An 18,641-nucleotide genomic window follows, 5' to 3' on the forward strand; every position below is an offset into this window, starting at 1 on the left:
GTCTGGGGGGTTAGTAGCCAATGGCTACTAGCCCTGAGGGTGGGTACACCCTCTTTGTGCCTCCTCCCAAGGGGAGGGGGGTCACATTCCTATCCCTATTGGGGGAATCCTCCATCTGCAAGATGGAGGATTTCTAAAAGTCAGAGTCACCTCAGCTCAGGACACCTTAGGGGCTGTCCTGACTGGCCAGTGACTCCTCCTTGTTTTTCTCATTATCTCCTCCGGCCTTGCCGCCAAAAGTGGGGCAGTGGCCGGAGGGGGCGGGCAACTCCACTAGCTGGAATGCCCTGTGGTGCTGGAACAAAGGGGGTGAGCCTTTGAGGCTCACCGCCAGGTGTTACAGCTCCTGCAAGGGGGAGGTGATAAGCATCTCCACCCAGTGCAGGCTTTGTTACTAGCCCCTGAGGGGAGTGCCATGTCGACTTAGTCATTTTCTCCCCCATCAGCACACACAAGTTGTGAGGCAGTGTGCATGTGCTGAGTGAGGGGTGCCCAGGGTGGCATAAAACATGCTGCAGCCCTTAGAGACCTTCCCTGGCAACAGGGCCCTTGGTACCAGAGGTACGATTTACAACACACTTATCTGTGTGCCAGGGCTGTGCCAATTGTGGGAACAATGGCACAATTTAGGGAAAGAACACTGGTGCTGGGGCCTGGTTAGCAGGCCTCAGCACACTTTCAAATCAAAACATAGTATCAGCAAAGGCAAAAAGTCAGGGGGTAACCATGCCAAGGAGGTATTTCCTTACAGTGTCCCACAATGTGCTTTCCCCATGCAATTTCACATCAGGATTTTAGACACTACAGCCCAAACCGCTGGACGGAATTACACCAAATCTGGTAGAAAGTTAGCTCTTGGTCCAGAAAGAGCTCTTGTACTAATTTGGTGTAAATCCATTCAGGAGATCTAAAAGCAAAAATAAATTTGTATATCTAGGGACGCGGACTGGCTGCGGATCCTCACGGATCCAGGTGGATTTGCAGATCCACACACCAACAACAATGCTGTGATTGGCTGGTCGCAAACCGAGGAAAATTGCAGCTGCAATTTTGTTTCAGGACTCTGTTCCCAGTAGAAAAAAAAATTAAATTAAAAAGTGATAGAAGGGTCAGGGTAGCGATACCCTGACACCACAGAACTAATGGAGGAGTCTGTGAGGGACCCTTCATGGACAAGAAATCATCCAAAAATGTTTTATTTTGGCAACAGAAGGATCCAAGGATACACCCGTATTCGATTGGATTCGAGTGGATCTGTGGATCCACACCATAATTAAAAATAAAAACCCACATACACTCAGTCACAGACCCACACACCTACTCACACACCGATACAGCCATTAACACACCCACTCACAGACCCTCAAAACAATAACACAGCCACTCCCACACCCACTCAGCCAGTCACACAAGCACTCACACACTCCCTCGCACACGCAGGTTACTGGGACGCTGTAGTTAGGAATCAACATTAAAAACCATAGAAACTCACTTTAAGAACCAAAGGTTACAGGGACATTATAGCTAGGAATAAGAATATAACACATCTTAGAAATTGACTAAAAAAAAAAAAAAAAGGAAAGTAGCTATCTATATATTTTCACTGAAAAGAACAAAGGTTACTGGGACGTTATAGCTAGGGTCAGAATTTACACGCACAAAACCATAGAAATTCAGCTGTTATAGTAAATTTTAATTTAAGTAACTAACTTGTGCATTAAAGTAACTATAACTCGCGCCCCCGCCATGCAATACTCCTTACAACACCTATTATGTCACTCATGACATCTTGTATGACATAATTGCTAATAGCACTGTAAATTTCCAGTGAAATTATTAATGAGAAAATTGTGCATGGCAAGGGCTTGGGTTATTGTTACCTTAGGGCACAAGTTATACTTATTTGAATTAACTAACTACAATGTTTGTATATTTTCGTATTTCCCATAATCTTATCAAAACTGGTTTTACACTAATTTTCCATTATTAATATTTTTGGAAATCCTAGCATGCATCAAACATATTTCGCTGTAGGATGTCCCAAATATCGGGTATCTAAAAGTGTACAGCTAAGCAAAACATTTTTCTTATAGTTGCTATTTTTTGTGCGCATTTTATTTTAAAAGAAAATAATTATCAATCTTAAACCAGGCTTTTATGTGTGTTCTGGGAGCATGCATGTAGCCTCAAATTGTTAAACTTTGCAAGCATTTGTAGACATTTCCATATTGGAACCACTGTCAGTAGGGCAAGTAGGGCAAGCAGGGCTCACAGCGCTCACCCTTGTAATAAAGACATACTGTTAATTAACCATAAATACAGGTTCTAACAGCATGAATATATGGGTAACAAACCTTACCTCAACTGCAAACAATATTCTTTCACAGATTAATAATGTGGTACTGCGAAATGGCAGCCAATGGGTTTGTACAGCAGCAGGTTGTGACTACTCGCCCAAAGGACAAAATAAATAAGAAAACCGGATGGTCTTGCCTACAAATAATATGTCCAGGGCAATGAGCAATAGGAATTCGCAATGTTTACGAGCTCCCTGCTACCTGATCTAATCCCTACAGTATAGTTCTAGGACGCAGAGTTGAAAACACTCCCACATTTCCTATATCTGGTATTCAGGGTCCTCTGACTCACTTTTCTCCAATGCTTAAACACTCATGTGCAGGGCTGTTTCTATAATATCCTTTTCTCTGTTCTTGTCATCTGATATGTCCGAGCACAGGGCTTTCAAAGGCGTCAAACAGATCACCAAACAAAATTACAATTCAACATGGTAGCCAAATGATGTTTTACTAAGTATATTAGTACAAACTAAACACAAGATATGTTTCAGACACAATTTGTATTTGAGAGAAATAAATACATGTACAAGTGTCAACTGAAGAACTGTTTCATTCATCCAATCAAGGTATGCGGAGTAATTCATGTATAATTGTTTCATAGATTTGTATTAAATGTCTTTATTCATGGCAGAACATTGATTTAACCATTAGTCCTAATGAAAGTATCTCCAAACCAGAGAAAAACTCCTCTGATCACAGTGTTCAAAATGTGTCCATTGGCAGCCGAAAGACTGACTGACCAGAATGTTCAAGGTGCAAATACTGACAAGTGTTTTGGTTCCTTCACAAGTTTTTGAAGGCTATAGCGAATTAAGACTCTCGTTGGCATCCATACAGATTGTAATAGGAGAAATTACATTTGTGAACCTATACATATCGTGCTTGGATACTTTAAAAAGTTCTTCGTATGGAGCCTGCAAGTGCAAAATTTATTTGGATTGGTTTCTGTCAAACAAACACTTTGTACAAAACCCTATATCTAGTTGATTATGTTACTAATATATAGTTATGTACTATATCATTTGGGAAATGCTATCGCGTTCAACAGTGATAATGTCTTACAGAGTTGAGGAAATCACCTGCACATTACCTATCTCGCATCTGTAATCTACCAATTTCCTTTTGTGACAAGGAAGCTTTGTGGTTTAAGCCTATATAACTTTGTAGCTAACACACAATATATGCTAAACAGAAGGAGTTTAGCGTGAGGTTAATACACCACCTCACTATTTCATGTAAATTGCATTTTTATATGACCATACAAACCCTGTACTAAGCTGGTGTCCCACTGGATGGGGCACTATGTTTGCAGCTACGGAAGTCTGCATTCTATTAATTTCATTTCCTAATAGTAAACTTATGGGCACTCCAGTGACTTCAAAGTTCATTAGTTTCAAAAGGTACAACACCAATGCGTTTCGTAGATCATTCTATAATTGTAGTATTATTACACTGTGGTGTACGTACGTGTGGCTTTAATGTATTTTTAAAACCTCTTACATATACATTTGTGGTATAAGATACTGGTTTCTTATGAGCGAATCATTTATCAGGACCGTGTTCATTTTTGCAGAATATGTTGCTTATGATTTAGGACGTATTCCCTTTACTTAGTCTATGTTGTTGATGTTTTACTCACATACAGTCCTTTTTTACTATTTACATATTGTGTTGCACTTGACAAGTTAGACTGACTCATGCAAAAACTAGTGTGAGCAAGGCTCATATCAGAGCAGAGATCCTTAAGTACTATCATTTTTAAAGAAACTTTAAAGTCACTGGATTCCATGGAGAAAAGTTCAGAGAAAAGCACAAATGTGATAACGAAGGGACAGCCCCTGAAGAAATTACAGGAGCACGCACAAATACCTTGAAGGAATGAGCCCCGGAGATACACCTTCATTGGGCCAGAAGTATTTGATGATGATAATGACGGTGACGTACCAGGTGCCAATCACACTCAAGGCACTGTAAGTAAGAGACAGAAGGAAAGATCAAATGAGTCCAGAATATCCAAGCCCAGAGAGACTGAAGATTGAAGTACAAACACAAAATGTGGTTCCATGCCCTGTGGAGTGCTGCTGGCCAAACCCAAGATATACTGGTAGTGCTCTGGGGATCATAGTAAGGAAACATTATCACAGCTGAAGACAAAGACAGTTCTGAAGCACTTTGGGGATTGCTGTATTTTAGGTAACTATGCAAAGTGCTGCTTCCACGAACGGTAAGCACTGACAGACCTCAGAATATCTCAGTAATAGAACATAATATCACATCTACTGCAAATAAAGACTGATGCTCACTGTCGAGTTATGCGAATTATGCAAAGATATCAGGGGTGGCATCACAAGTGCTCTAAAGGTATATACTGCAGTGTCAGTGGATTCTGCAGCAATGGAATCAGGTGCACTGGCAGTGTACTGAAGTACCAGGGCAGGTTGCAATCAGAGACTGAAGAGCACTGGCAAAATAAAGGAGGATAATTGAGGGCTGCACATCCCTATCGGACTAGCTCAAAATACTACAAAGAACCTCCAAGCATGTTTGTCATCCTCTCACCTGGCATACTTCTGGAAGCCAATCTCTTTAGGGATTGACAAGGGCAAGACTACCAAGATGGCGGTAACACTGATGGTGAACTTGCGGTCGGTGTACCAATTACTGCCTTCAGAGGATCCAGCCTCAGCCTTCACAATAGCCGCAATGACTGGAGGAAAAGAGAAAGGTGGAGAAACAGTACAACAAACTCATCTGAGGGCGGTGAAATTACATGGAGCATCACTGTGTATTTTCCCAAGCTTGAAGGGCTAGGGATTGTGGTTGAGATTCCTCTTTTCCCCCCTTACTTACTCTTATCCTCCTGGTCGCCGATGATAATAAGAAAGGTGATGCAGGTGCCGAAGGTGTAGACAGCAATAGCAATCTCACAAAGGACTCCAGCTGCCTTGCCGCACACGGCCCACACCACCTCCTGATAGGTGCGCTCATTGCTGGCCTGGGAGCAATACGCCAGAATGATCAAGCCACTGATGATGAAGACTAACATACACTGCAAGAGGACAAAAACTGTTAGCTTGACCACTTACATCGGACCTCTAATACCTGTATAGTTTGTTGAAGGAGAGCTATTCAATACGGTTTCATTCATAATGCACACAGATGGTGAAAAGGGAACCATGGTTGCTTCAATGTAAAGTGAGCCTTTATGCTATTCCTGTGGCTCTGTAGAGTTGCTATGTGCTCAGTTCCCTAGGCCAATGCTTTGCATAACTGCATGGTCCACAGGGAGCCGCAGAGCTACTGTAGATAACCATACTCAATCATCTTTAGGCTTCATCACCTAGGAATAGAAATATAAATTTTTTTTCACTTCAAGAGACAGATGCTGGAAAATGCTATCAAAGTTCGCTAACAGAGCATTGTGTACAAAAGTACCCCACATAGAGAACCGCACTCAAGTGATCTCTTGTAAGCAAGCGATCAGCATGCCTTTATAAGGCCAAACTGTCTAGGTTTTGCACCTGTATCTTTCTTCTAGAATCTTGTGGTTTTCTCCGTACAATCAGATTGTGGTAGTTAACTGATGATCTCTAGATTACAGCTTCCCATGTGGCTCCGCCCACTGTCATTCGAATGCCAGATCTGCTCCACTTTTTACAAAAAGATACTTCCTTTGATATTAGAACATAAGTGGGCAGTGGAAAGATGACGTGTATATATGGGGATGAGACAGGAGGGAAGAAGAGGGTGTAGTGAGAAAGCATTTGGGTTCATTGTGCCTGAAGGGTGTGAAAAGTAAGTGCAGTGGTGTCCACAAGGAAGAGCTCTTCTATTGATGCAATCTGATCCAAAGGTTGGTTTTGGGGTCGCAGAGCAGTGAAAGGTTGATTAGCAATCATTTTGACAGTTATTGTTGTTTAACACTGGTGACCTGTGACACCGTATTGTTGCACTCAAGCTGAATTATCAACGATTCTCTTTAAAAACTTGACTGGCTCAGGATAGCAGGGCCGAGCAGCCAAGGCTTACTCTAGGATGTGGGGTTAGTAAGACACTCAGAAAGAGCATTTGGATATTACATAATAACTTAAATGTTCAGCCAGTTATTTTCTTAAAAAAAAACAATCTTTATTACATGTCATTAAAATATAGTGCATACTAAACAGAGATAGATAATGAAAATCAGAAATGCTTATCAGCTTTTGGGGCTGAGAATCAAACCCATATATGTTTGGATCTCAGTGCTAGATATAAACGTAACATTAAGCCCTATCTTCAACTTTATCCTACTGGGAAATGTTCCTGGTTGCTTTGGTTCCCTTAGGGGTTCTTGGGTTATAGTGTCTTCAAAGTCTTTTACTGCAAAGACATACCATTAATAGTTTGTAGCAAATGGCCTTAACAATAAAACATTTTTAGAACATGCACAGTAAAATTGTCAATACATTCAATGTATACTCAGAATTAAGAATGGTAGTATTGGACAAATATACGTTTGTCCCACTGCCACACATGCTACATTAAATCAATTAAAAAATACTTTGACTGTATGCTGCATCTCTACATAAAATGAACCCAGTACAAAAAGTGTAAAAAATAAATAAAAAAAAAGACAGAACAAACATCTCCATTACTTTCTTTTTAGTGTAAGCCCCGCAGACTACATGTACAAAGCTACTGAAGTATAGGTTACAGAGACATTAGTTCTCACGCAAAATGTAAGTGCTTCAGTGTAAGTTTTTATTGCAAAAAGCCTTTTAGAAAAGAAATGAAAGGCAATAACTATGCTATTAGTTTTGGTGTAAATTAATTTGGTTCTGGTGTACCTAAAGCACTTGCCACTATTCTAAAAATATATACAAAATAGGTTAGAAATCCACCGGCAAGTGATGCTAAAGTTAGAGATTTAGCTTGACAATGGAGTTCTGAATGTAGTCATTCAAGGATCACCAGTCAATAGTCTTCCACAGGCCATTTTGTTACCTTTTCTTCAATAAGCATGAAGCAGGTTAACTCTAGAAAATGCGTATAGCACAGTTCACCCTAATCCACCCAAAGACAGGAGAGACTTCACTATGTCTCAACAGCCTCTGCTCCTGAACATAATCAAAGCCTGGGCGATCACCCTATGTGGGCACTTGGCTGGAAGCTGCACAAATGGCAATCATTTCCAGTGCATACTCTACTTTCTCACTTTTGTGTCTCTAAGCATCCTCAAAAACGGATGTAATGTATTCAAACCGCTCCCTGGTCACAAGCTGTTGCCCCCACATCAATACTGGTTCTTGTGGTAAGTGGGATGGGGCTTACCAGTTACCCGTTTCAGTTCTTATTGCTATTAATGACTATAAGACCACATCAAAGACAGCCACTTGGTCAGCCAAGTACTAGAACAAATGGTAGCACTTGTGCACTGTGCCTTGTCCTATTGAGAAATATGCGTTGCTTTATGTCTTTTGCAGTGTGCGGCCTTTTCTGGAGAAAGAATTGACTTTTGTGTTGTACTCTAGGTTCTACTTCCCTGCTTTCCGATTAAACATCCCTTACCAAAAGAAGGTCTCAATTCCTAAGCAAACTGGACTGCTGGCCATTGCACTCCAGCCTCCAATTTTCAGATCTAATTATGCTTCCCCTCTCTTGTGTTACTAGCTTTTGAAATCTAATTCTGGTTTTCTCACTCAGGGATTACTAACTAGGTCCTGGATGCCTCCTTCATGTGGCCTGGCCTGCTTTCTGTTGTGGATATCACTGCCAAAAGATTTCTTGCTGGAATAGAGTCACTATCTGGAATTATTCACATGGCACCGAGAGTGAGTCTTTGTGCTAATCATATTTGGCCACCCTTGGAGAAACAGTAAATATGCACTTATTATGTCATTACTGCTCATGGAGAAGACACAGAAGGAAGTTCTGGTATGAACAGTAATGACTAAAGCTGGCATTTAACTTTAAAAAAAAAAAAAAATCTAAATCCAGACAGCAGTTGCGGGCGGGGATTAGAAACTGGAGTTAAACCACCAACCTTTGGAATGTATTTAAGTTTCCTACAGGTCTAGGTATTGCACAGGATAATGGACTTTGCAGCCAGTTATCAGCTTGTGTGCCCTAAATGGTAGCATAAATAATGGACTGTGGCAGGGTGCAGGTCTTCATTTGGTGAGCTGTAATTAGTATAACAAGGATTCAGCTTTGTCCAGAGTAGAGCAAGCTTAATTGTTCCAATAGTGCAGAAGAAGTGGGGTGAGACAGAAGGGTCTGTTCTGATACACTGTGGCTGCGCATTTAACTAGCTATTAGGAAGAAAACTGTGGAAGGGAAATCACAGCGGGACATAATTTTGTGAATGGTACAATTGGTGAAAAAACGCCCACATGAGTGAGGGACCTCAGACATCAGTTATCATCAGGCTAAATTCACAAGCAGATTGTGTAGTCAAACTTGTGAAGGATAAGGTAGATGCAGGGGCGAACAAAAGCTCACAACTCAAAATACATCGAATAGCAGCAACTAAATATTTTTCAGTCCTGCTTTTTTTCCAGAGTTAAAAACGGCATACAGAAATAATACACACAGTCCCCGCAGGTTGAGGCTCTAGTGTTTCGATAGTTAGAGGGAAGGACTTTGAGACCTGTCTAACAGTAGTGGTTATTCCCCTTTCACTATAGGCGACATTCAGGTTAAGCCCTACTAGCAGTCAGTCTCAGGGGTCCCACTCAGACTCTTCCAAAACTAAAACTGCTTCAGTGGCTGAACCACTAGGTGGCAGAACAAGTTCTCTTGGGTTTTCCGGCCCTCTGATCAGTCTTATCCACTCCTGCAGGGGTTGCGTCCCTGGGAGCATTTCACTCTAAAACATTGTGGAGGGCTGCAGCAGCTGCTGATGGTAATTAGCAATTGCGGCTCTGCAGGGGCAGTGGCTGGGCATCCACAGCGCTTCCTCTGGCAAGACAGTAAGTTCCTCTGGTCCTTCTCACAGGTGGGAGAATTGTGGTGGGGGGTGGAGTCAGTGGGGGATAATTTATGAATTTCGACCCCCAGTCGAACTTTGAGGGCGTACAGGTTATCATGGTGTAAGTTCCTCAGCGCCTGCAGAAGCAAGCAACATTACTTGGCTTTTATGGTGGCCCTCTGTGACATATGGGGTCACCCCCCCCTTACTCGACACATGGGCGGCGGCACGATCAACATGGCAGTCATTTCTTCTTCATGGTGCCCCCCTCCGGCAAACAGGGTCACCAACTTTGCTTCGCACATAGGCTACCGGCCAATCGGCGCAACAGTCATGCAGTCTTCACAGCTGCCCCTTCTGGTATATGAGGTTGCCAATTTCACTCTACGATGGGCTACGGCCTGATCAGTGCAACTGCAGCTAACTTCACGATGGCCCCCTTTGGCATACGAGGTTGCCAATGTGAACCTGCACACAGGCGATGAATGACCCAATCGGCGCAGCAGCGTTTCCTTACACCTTGCTATGCGGATTCACTTGCCGCAATTCCCCTACTGGACTGTGCTCCCTCCAAACTCTCTCCTCTTTCTCACAGTGCACATTGGTCTTGGCAAGTAAGCAGGCACTGGTGCACCATGCTCTAAACGCAGGTGTTCTTGAATGTCCATGGGTGATGTCCCTTCAACCAGCTGGAAGAATGGCAGGCCTTGGCCTCCCTCGTTGGTCCCAGGCAGACTACTTTCAGAGCTTCTCTTTTTTCAACATACAGCCAAACTGGCTGCTTGACAGTTGACAATTCCAGGGGCCTTGAGTTCCCCTTCTTATATACATTTCCAGACACCAAATGGGATTTCGGGTCTGAGCCTCTGAAGTTTGCATAGGGGCTTTTTTTTTATTTTATTATTATTATTTTATTTATTTTTTTAAGTCCCCTTTGCTCGGTCTTGTCCTTCGTCCAGAAAGCAAGAGCAGTTTCAGATCTGATAGCCTCACAACACAGGCCATGAGAATGAGTAGAAGTTAAACATGGGTGTCAGCCACAGATATATGTGTATCAAAAAGGTTATGTTAGGGCCCAAAGCACTACTCTTTGTGATTCTCTCATCAGCCTCATCTCCTTACAGAGACGTGCCAGGCCTCTTTCCACCAAATAGCACCCTTGAAATGTACTAAACAGCCTAGCTCTCCTTCCTCTAATATGTTTCCCACCCATCTCTCAGAAAGGCAACAACCCATAAATCTGTCTGGGGGATTCCTCTACCTCATTATGCTTCTCCAGTCAGCCCATGTCTCCCAAAATGGAACTAAAGGTGTTCCGTGCATTGTAGTAGTCACAGACACACAGCACCATATGCGTACTGCACAGAACTACATGCTAAGTTGATATAGGCCAAGGATGAGTTATGCACAGGGCAGCAGAACTTTACAAGAGTGAGCCTGTAGGTCTCACATCAGTCACACAGGTAAAAAGTCCAAAGAAAAAAAAGAGGTACACTGTTCCAATCAATAAGAAAAAGAGAAGGGAGACCTAATTGAACAGGAGCGAGAACCCTCAAGCATCACACTGGATGAATGGCTTCATCATTGGGAGAGCTCCTCGTTAGGCCGGAACTACAATGCCTAACGGGCTCCCCGAGGGGGGCTCTTAAACGTATTGCTCTAATAGTAGCAGGTGGAATCAGATCATATAGAAGGAGTACCAAAATTCAAGTACCCGAGCAACAATGGAGAGAGTGAAAAACTAAAATTGGTTATCCATCAAATAATATTAATCATAAATTTAATCAGTGCTAATAAGATGGAGACCAAGATAAAAAACGGAGTGAGAGTCAAAAGGTGAGTGATAATGCTCACGTGCTCCCAACAATTACACAAGAGGATTAAACCAGTTATGGTGCCTCTAGTCATCAGGTCTACATGTTTCCCGTCTTGTGGTCCAGCCGGATCCAATGACGCTTCATCAGGACCAAAAAGAATTTTGACTTCTCCAAAAAATAAATTAATATGAGCCCTACTAGGGAAAGGAATACATAAACAGTCACTTACTTTTATGTGTTTGATTTCATTTTTTAGGGCGACCTTATTTGACATAGCAAAGGACACATATAAAAAGTGTAGTCCAAGGTAAATTAAACATAGTGAATATAGTAATTCAGTGCATGATTCACGAAAAGATATAAGTAAATTAGGCTTACCATCCCCGGTATCAGGATAGAGCTCCTAGGAATCGCATGTCAGGAACTGGAACTGACATTCTATGTTTATGGTAGTCGTAAAAATTAATGTTAACAGTAATTTTGTTGCAAAAATAACGAAAATTAGAACACCTATAATCGAGTATCAACTCTAATCATCTTATGAATCTACGACAGCTAAAATCCGTTGTGATGACAATTCTATCACTATCCAGTAAAACATCAGTCATAATAAACCAATACTTGTTATCAAAAAACATTATTCGTGGCAGTATAACATGGTGCATGGTGAGGATGGAAAATGCCCCTTATAAAAAGCCTAAAATCAATGCCCAATCGGGGAGTAGGCTCACAAAAGTACTTAGAAGTTGCTAAAACCTAGTTGTCAAACCAATTAATGATAAAAGACCTGAGAATGTGGCATACGGTCGCCTAAATGCAGATCCAATTGACCCATCAACTTAGCGGGAGCGCCAGACTAAGGTAAATAGTAATTTCTAATCCCCAGCCGGTCCGCGTGAGTTAGTGGAAAAAATGGGGAGAGTTTTCACTTACATTGATTCAGTCGTTCGTAGGCCATTACACCTACCCGCCTGACAGCGTCCCCAATAGCAAGTGGCTGGGCGCCGTCAGATTCATCCGAGTCCGATCCTTGGATGGATATCTGCATCTCTTCCTAGACGTCGAGATGTTGTTTCGGCTTCGACGCCATCTGTAGTCTTGCACGTCGATCCCTTAAAGTCTTCTTGGATCAAAACGCTCGGCAGGCCTCACAAGTATCCTCTCTGTGCTCGGGCGATAAGCACAGGTTACAGACCCGATGCTGGTCTGTATAAGGATACTTGGCGTGACACTTGGGACAGAAACAGAAGGGGTCCGGTCTATTAGTCTTCGACGACAGGTGTGGTCGGGCCGACCAGGCCTCGGTGAAGTGCGGAAGCCCCCAAGGGCCACCCTAGCAGTCTTGTTGTCGGTGCCGATGTGATGAAACTAAACCGGTCCCGAACGTAAACAATACCGACGAATTTCGATGATTTTCTAAGTTTACCGATTCGAATTACGGAGCGAAGAGGAACACGTCCGAACCCGACTCGGTCCCGTGACTCGAAAAGACTTCTTCGAAGAAAAAAACTTGTAACACTCCGAGCCCAACACTAGATGGCAGGAACAGTGCACAGCATGTGTATCTGCAGCTACACATGCCATCGAATAAAATATATATATATATATATATATATATATATATATATAAATAAATGAGATGTGGAGTTAAGAATAGCAAATCTATACTTACCTTCTCAATATTTTGCTCCAGGATATTTTTGACACAATATTCAGTCTACACAATATTTATATTTTTGCTATTCTGTCAATGATCCTTGTGCCATGAATGAAGGGAGAACCACTCATCTGCCCAGCCACCCGCAAAGAGCAGAGTGGGGAGCCTGATCCCAAAACGAAGCAGCACAGGGTACATTTAGTGATTACACAATATCTGCTTTAACATACATTTTGATGGGGACAACAAATGATGAGCTCATGGTTAGCAGCCATGAGGATGAGGAAGTCTCGGCTGGGACTTAAACTTCAAAATATAATGCTGTGGGGCTGAACATCGAAGCCCTGATATAAGCAGAGTTACAGTAGCATCTAAAAAGATATGCTAGTTCATCAGGATATGTTTAGTGGATCTCAAAGCGTGTATGAAAGGATTCTCAGGGGGTGAAAAATAGGTTCAGGATGGCATAATAATTAAAGCATCTTAAAAAAAAAAAAAGCTCTGTAAATAATGGGAGTTTGTATTACTCAGATAAATGACATTCCATTTACAGATGAAAGACTTGGATGGTGAAATACATGAATCTAGATGTAATGCAAGGGTCAACTTAGCTTAGTTAATACAGTCTTGCCGATGTGAAGACAGGCTGCATTTGCTCAACGCGTTCTAAACATATAGCCTTTGCCAATATACATGTTGCCAAGCATTTCTGAAGCTAGCTAGATATATTGGCTGTTTTTGCCTTACCTGGTCAGTTGATCACAACCGAGAACATTTTGTGGGGAAACGGGGCTCCCTTACAAGTAGGCACTTATAAGTCTTTGATAAGGACAGAAGCCTGGTTTGGAACACGTAACTGGTTCCCACTGACAATAGGAGAAGATGGACAACTGCTTCACAAGGACAGATGGTTTCACATTATAGGAAGTTAACTCTGTATGTACTATCTCAAAGTGAGAGATAGTATGCACGGACTCTAAGGGTTCCCCTTAGAGGTTGATAGTGGCAAAATTAGCTGATACTAATGCTCTATTTTTGTGGTAGTGTGGTCGAGCAGCAGGCTTATCAGAGGGTAGTGTTAAACATTTGTTGTACACACATAGGCAATAAATGAGGAACACACACTCAAAGACAATTCCAGGCCAATAGGTTTTATATAGAAAAATCTCTTTTCTTAATCTATTTTAGAAGCACAAGATTTGAGGTAAGTACATGAAATGCAAGGTACTTCACACAGGTAAGTACAGAACTTTGATTCAAAGCAGTAGTACACACAGTTTTAATTACAACAGCAATAAGCTATTTTATAAGTGGATACAGTGCAAAAATCAACAGTTCCTGGAGGAGGCAAGTTTGGTTAGGTTTCTCAGGTAAGTAAAGCACTTACAAGTTCAGTCTCCTGAGCATAGGCAGCCCACCATTGGGGGTTCAAGGCAACCCCAAAGTCACCGCACCAGCAACACAGGGCCGGTCGGGTGCAGAGGTCAAAGGAGCGCCCAAAACACATAGGTGCCTATGAAGAACAGGGTTGCTCCGGTTCCAGTCTGCTAGCAGGTAAGTCCCTGTGTCCTCGGGGAGCAGACTGGTGGGGGGGGGGTGGGGGGCAGGGGTGGGAGGGTTTGCACAGCACTGGGGGGGGGGGGGACACAAACATGCACACAAAACACACCCTGAGCGGCATAGGGGTGGCCGGGTGCAGTGTGCAAAGTAGGCACCGGGTTTGCTATAGAAAGCAATGGAGAGACCTGGGGGTCACTTATGTGATGCAGGCAGGGCATAAGGGGGCTTCTCAGGCCAGCCACCGACTGGGCTAGGAAGAGGTCCGCCTGCTGGTCATTCCTGCACTGGTGGCGGTTTCCTCTCAGTCCTGGGGGCTGCAGGTGCAGTGCTGGGACAAGGCATCGGGTTCCTTGTTACCAGGCAAATGCGGTCAGGGGGAGCCACTGGATCCTCTCTGCAGGCATCGCTGTGGGGTTTGCTGGGGGGGGGGGGGAAGGGGGGGTCGACTCGGGGTACTCACGTTGTCATAGTCACCTGGGAGTCTTACCTGCCGTGTTAGTTCTCTGGAACTCGCGCGCGCGCAGGGGGGGGGGGGGGGGGGGGGGGGGGGGGGGGTTTTCGGGTGCCAAGTGAGAAGTGTCACGCTTCCGGCAGGAAGAGAGTTCTGTGAAAGTTGCTTTAAAGTTGCAAAATTGTTGCAGTTTTTACACAGTGCTGCTGTTCTCGGAAGTTTCTTGGCCCTTTGGGTTCAGGGCAGTCTTTAGAGTCCTCAGAGGTTGCTGGTCCCGGTTGGATGCGTTGCTGTGCAGGTTCTTTGAGTCTGGAGACGGGCCGGTAGGGCTGGGGCCAAGTCAGTTGTCATCTCCGTCGTCTCTGCGGCGCTTTCAAGTCAGCAGTCGTCCTTGTTGTAGGTTGCAGGAATCTGATTTCCTGGGTTCAGGGTCGGCCCTAAATACTAAATTTAGGGGGGTGTTTAGGTCTAGGGGGCAGTAGCCAATGGCTACGGTCCTGGAGGGTGGCTACACCCTCTGGGTCTCCTCCCTGAGGGGAGGGGGGGGGCTCATCCCTACTCCTATTGGGGTAATCCTCCAGCCTCAAGATTGAGGATTTCTAAAGGCAGGAGTCACCTCAGTTCAGAGCACCTTAGGGGGTGTCCTGACAGGTGGGTGGCTCCTCCTGGTTTTCCTCATTATCTCCTCCAGCCTTGCCGCCAAAAGTGGGGGCAGCAGTCGGAAGGGCAGACATCTCCCCTAGCTGGGATGCCCTGGGGTGCTGTAACAAAAGGTATGAGCCTTTGAGGCTCACTGCAGGGGTTACAGTTCCTGCAAGGGGGGGGGGGATGGGGGAGGGGTGAGAAGCACCTCCACCCAGTACAGGCTTTGTTCCTGCCCACAGAGTGACAAAGGCACTCACCCCATGTGGCCAGACACTCCTCTGGTTGTGGCAGGCTGGCATAAACTGGTCAGCCTAGCACTAGGAGTCGGACTGGTGTTCAGGAGGCATCTCTAAGATGCACTCTGTGTGTAGTTTACAATAAATCCCACACTGGCAATAGTGTGCATTTATTGTGCTGAGAAGTTTGATACCAAACTTCCCCGTTTCAGTGTAGCCATTATAGAACTGTGGAGATCATGTTTGACAAACTCCCAGACCATATACCCTTTATGGCTACCCTGCACTTACAATGTCTAAGGGTTTGCTTAGACACTGTAGGGGTATAGTGCTCATGAACGTATGCCCTCACCTATGGTATAGTGCACCCTGCCTTAGGGCTGTAAGGCCTGCGAGAGGGGTGACTTACCTATGCCACAGGCAGTGAGAGGTTGGCATGGCACCCTGAGGGGAGTGCCATGTCGACTTAGTCATTTTCTCCCCATCAGCACACACAAGCTGTGAGTCAGTGTGTCTGTGCTGAGTGAGGGGTCTCCAGGGTGGCATAATACATGCTGCCGCCCTTAGAGACCTCACCTGGTAACAGGGCCCTTGGCCAGAGATACCATTTACAAGGGACTTATGTGTGCCAGCACTGTGCCAAATGAGGGAACATAGGTACAATTTAGGGAAGGAACACTGGTGCTCGGGCCTGGTTAACAAGGTCCCAGCATACTTTCATTCACAACATCAAGAAAAGGCAAAAAGTCATGGAGTATCCATGCCAAGGAAGGCATTACCTTACACCCCCCCCCCCCCCCCCCCCCCCTCCCACCAAACTAAAGAGGATGAGACCAACCTTTCCCAAGAGAGTCTTAATTTCTAAGTGGAAGAACCTGGAAAGGCCATCAGCACTGGCATGGGCAGTCCCAGGTCTGTGTTCCACTACAAAGTCCATTCCCTGTGGTAATACGGACCACCTCAACAGTTTAGGGTTTTCTCATTTGATTTGCATCAGCCATCTGAGAGGTCTGTGGTCAGTTTGAACTGTGAATTGAGTACAAAAAAGGTATGGTCTCAACTTCTTCAGGGACAAATCACAGCAAAGGCCTCCCTCTCAATGGCACTCCAACGCTGCTCCCTGGGGAGTAACCTCCTGCTAATGAAAACAACAGGCTGGTTAAGGCCATCATGATTTGTTTGGGACAGGACTGCTCCTATCCCATGCACAGAGGCATCAGTCTGCACTATGAACTGCTTAGAATAATCTGGAGCTTTCAAACGTGGTGCTGTACACATAGCTTGCTTCGGGGTGTCAAAGGAGTTTTGACAGTCCACGGTCCAGTTCACTTTCTTGGGCATTTTCTTAGGGGTGGGTTCTGGGAGGGGTGTCACTATTGATCCATATCCCTTCACAAACCTCCTATAGTACCCAGTCAAGCCAAGGAATGCCCTGACTTGAGTCTGGGTTTTTGGAGCTACGTCTGAATCTTGGGTTGGAGTGCCTGAACTTCACCTCCACCTACAAGGTGTCCCAAGTAAACCACAGTACCCTGCCCTATCTGACATTTAGATGCCTTGATAGAGAGGCCTGTTGCTTGCAGGGCCTGCAAAACCTTCTTCAGGTAGACCAGGTGATCCTGCCAGTTGGAGCTAAAGACAGCAATAGCATCAAGATAAGCTGCACTAAAGGACTGCAAGCCAGCAAGGACCTGATTCACCAACATTTGGAAGGTGGCAGGGGCATTCCTTAAGCCAAAGGCCATCACAGTAAACTGGTAGTACCCATCAGGTATAGAGAATGCTGTTTTCTCTTTTGCTCCAGGTGCCATTTTTATTTGCCGGTACCTTGCTGTCAAGTCAAAGGTACTTAAGTATTTAGCTGCACCTAATTTGTCTATGAGCTCATCTGCCCTTGGGATGGGGTGAGCATCTGTCTTGGTGACAGGGTTGAGCCCTCTGTAGTCCACACAAAACCTCATCTCTTTCTTGCCATCTTTGGTGTGAGGTTTGGGGACTAAGACCACTGTGCTAGCCCAGGGGCTGTCAGAGTGCTCAATGACTCCCAATTCCAGCATCTTGTGGACTTCCACTTTCATGCTTTCCTTAACTTGGTCAAACTGTCTGAATATTGTGTTCTTGACAGGCATACTGTCTCCTGTGTCCACATCATGGGTACACAGGTGTGTCTGACCAGGGGTCAAGGAAAAGAGCTCAGCGAACTGCTGGAGGACTTGCTTGCAGTCAGCCTGCTGTTGGCCAGAGAGGGTGTCTGAATAGATCACTCCATCTACTGAGCCATCTTTAGGGTCAGTGGAGAGGAGATCAGGGAGGAGAAGTTCACTCTCTGCTTCCTGGTCCTCATCTGTAACCATTAACATGTTTACATCTGCCCTGTCATGAAAGAGTTTGAGGTGGTTAACATGGATCACCGTCTTTGGGGTCCTACTAGTGCCTAGGTCCACCAGGTAAGTGACCTGACTTTTTCTCTAGCACTGGGTAAGGGCCACTCCATTTGTCCTGAAGTGCCCTGGGAGCCACAGGCTCCAGAACCCAGACTGTCTGCCCTGGCTGAAACTCAACCATAGCAGCCTTTTGGTCATACCAAAACTTCTGGAGCTGTTGGCTGGCCTCAAGGGTTTTGCTTGCCTTTTCCATGTACTCTGCCATCCTTGAACGTAGGCCTAGTACATAGTCCACCACATCTTTGTTTAGGCTCATGGAGAGGTCTCTCCCAGCCTTCTTTTACAAGTGCCAGTGGTCCCCTAACAGGATAGCCAAACAGAAGTTCAAAGGGAGAAAACCCTACTCCCTTCTGTGGCACCTCTCTGTAGGCAAAAAGCAGCATGGCAAGAGGACATCCCATATCCTTTTGAGTTTTTCAGAGAGCCCCATGATCATGCCCTTCAATGTCTTGTTAAATCTCTCCAAAAGACCATTGGTTGGTGGATGATATGGTGTGATGAATTTGTAGGTCACCCCACACTCAT

At 44.6% G+C, this 18,641-nt stretch overlaps 1 protein-coding gene across 3 annotated transcripts in view; it reads right to left on the bottom strand.

The window, feature by feature from the left end:
* LOC138268084 (sodium-coupled neutral amino acid transporter 7-like) overlaps positions 1-18,641 on the bottom strand; it is a 179,341-nt gene that overhangs the window by 110,321 nt on the left and 50,379 nt on the right. For all 3 annotated transcript variants that reach the window (XM_069217452.1, XM_069217454.1, XM_069217453.1), the window contains exons 3-5: positions 5,208-5,406; positions 4,917-5,064; positions 4,227-4,325 (exon numbers count right to left, since the gene is read on the bottom strand). In XM_069217452.1, coding sequence (XP_069073553.1) covers positions 4,227-4,325; positions 4,917-5,064; positions 5,208-5,406 — 446 coding nt within the window. The remainder of the gene's footprint in view (positions 1-4,226; positions 4,326-4,916; positions 5,065-5,207; positions 5,407-18,641) is intronic.

The sequence above is a fragment of the Pleurodeles waltl genome, chromosome 12 (assembly GCF_031143425.1).
Source record: "Pleurodeles waltl isolate 20211129_DDA chromosome 12, aPleWal1.hap1.20221129, whole genome shotgun sequence".
In the NCBI taxonomy this organism is placed as follows: Eukaryota; Metazoa; Chordata; class Amphibia; order Caudata; family Salamandridae; genus Pleurodeles; species Pleurodeles waltl.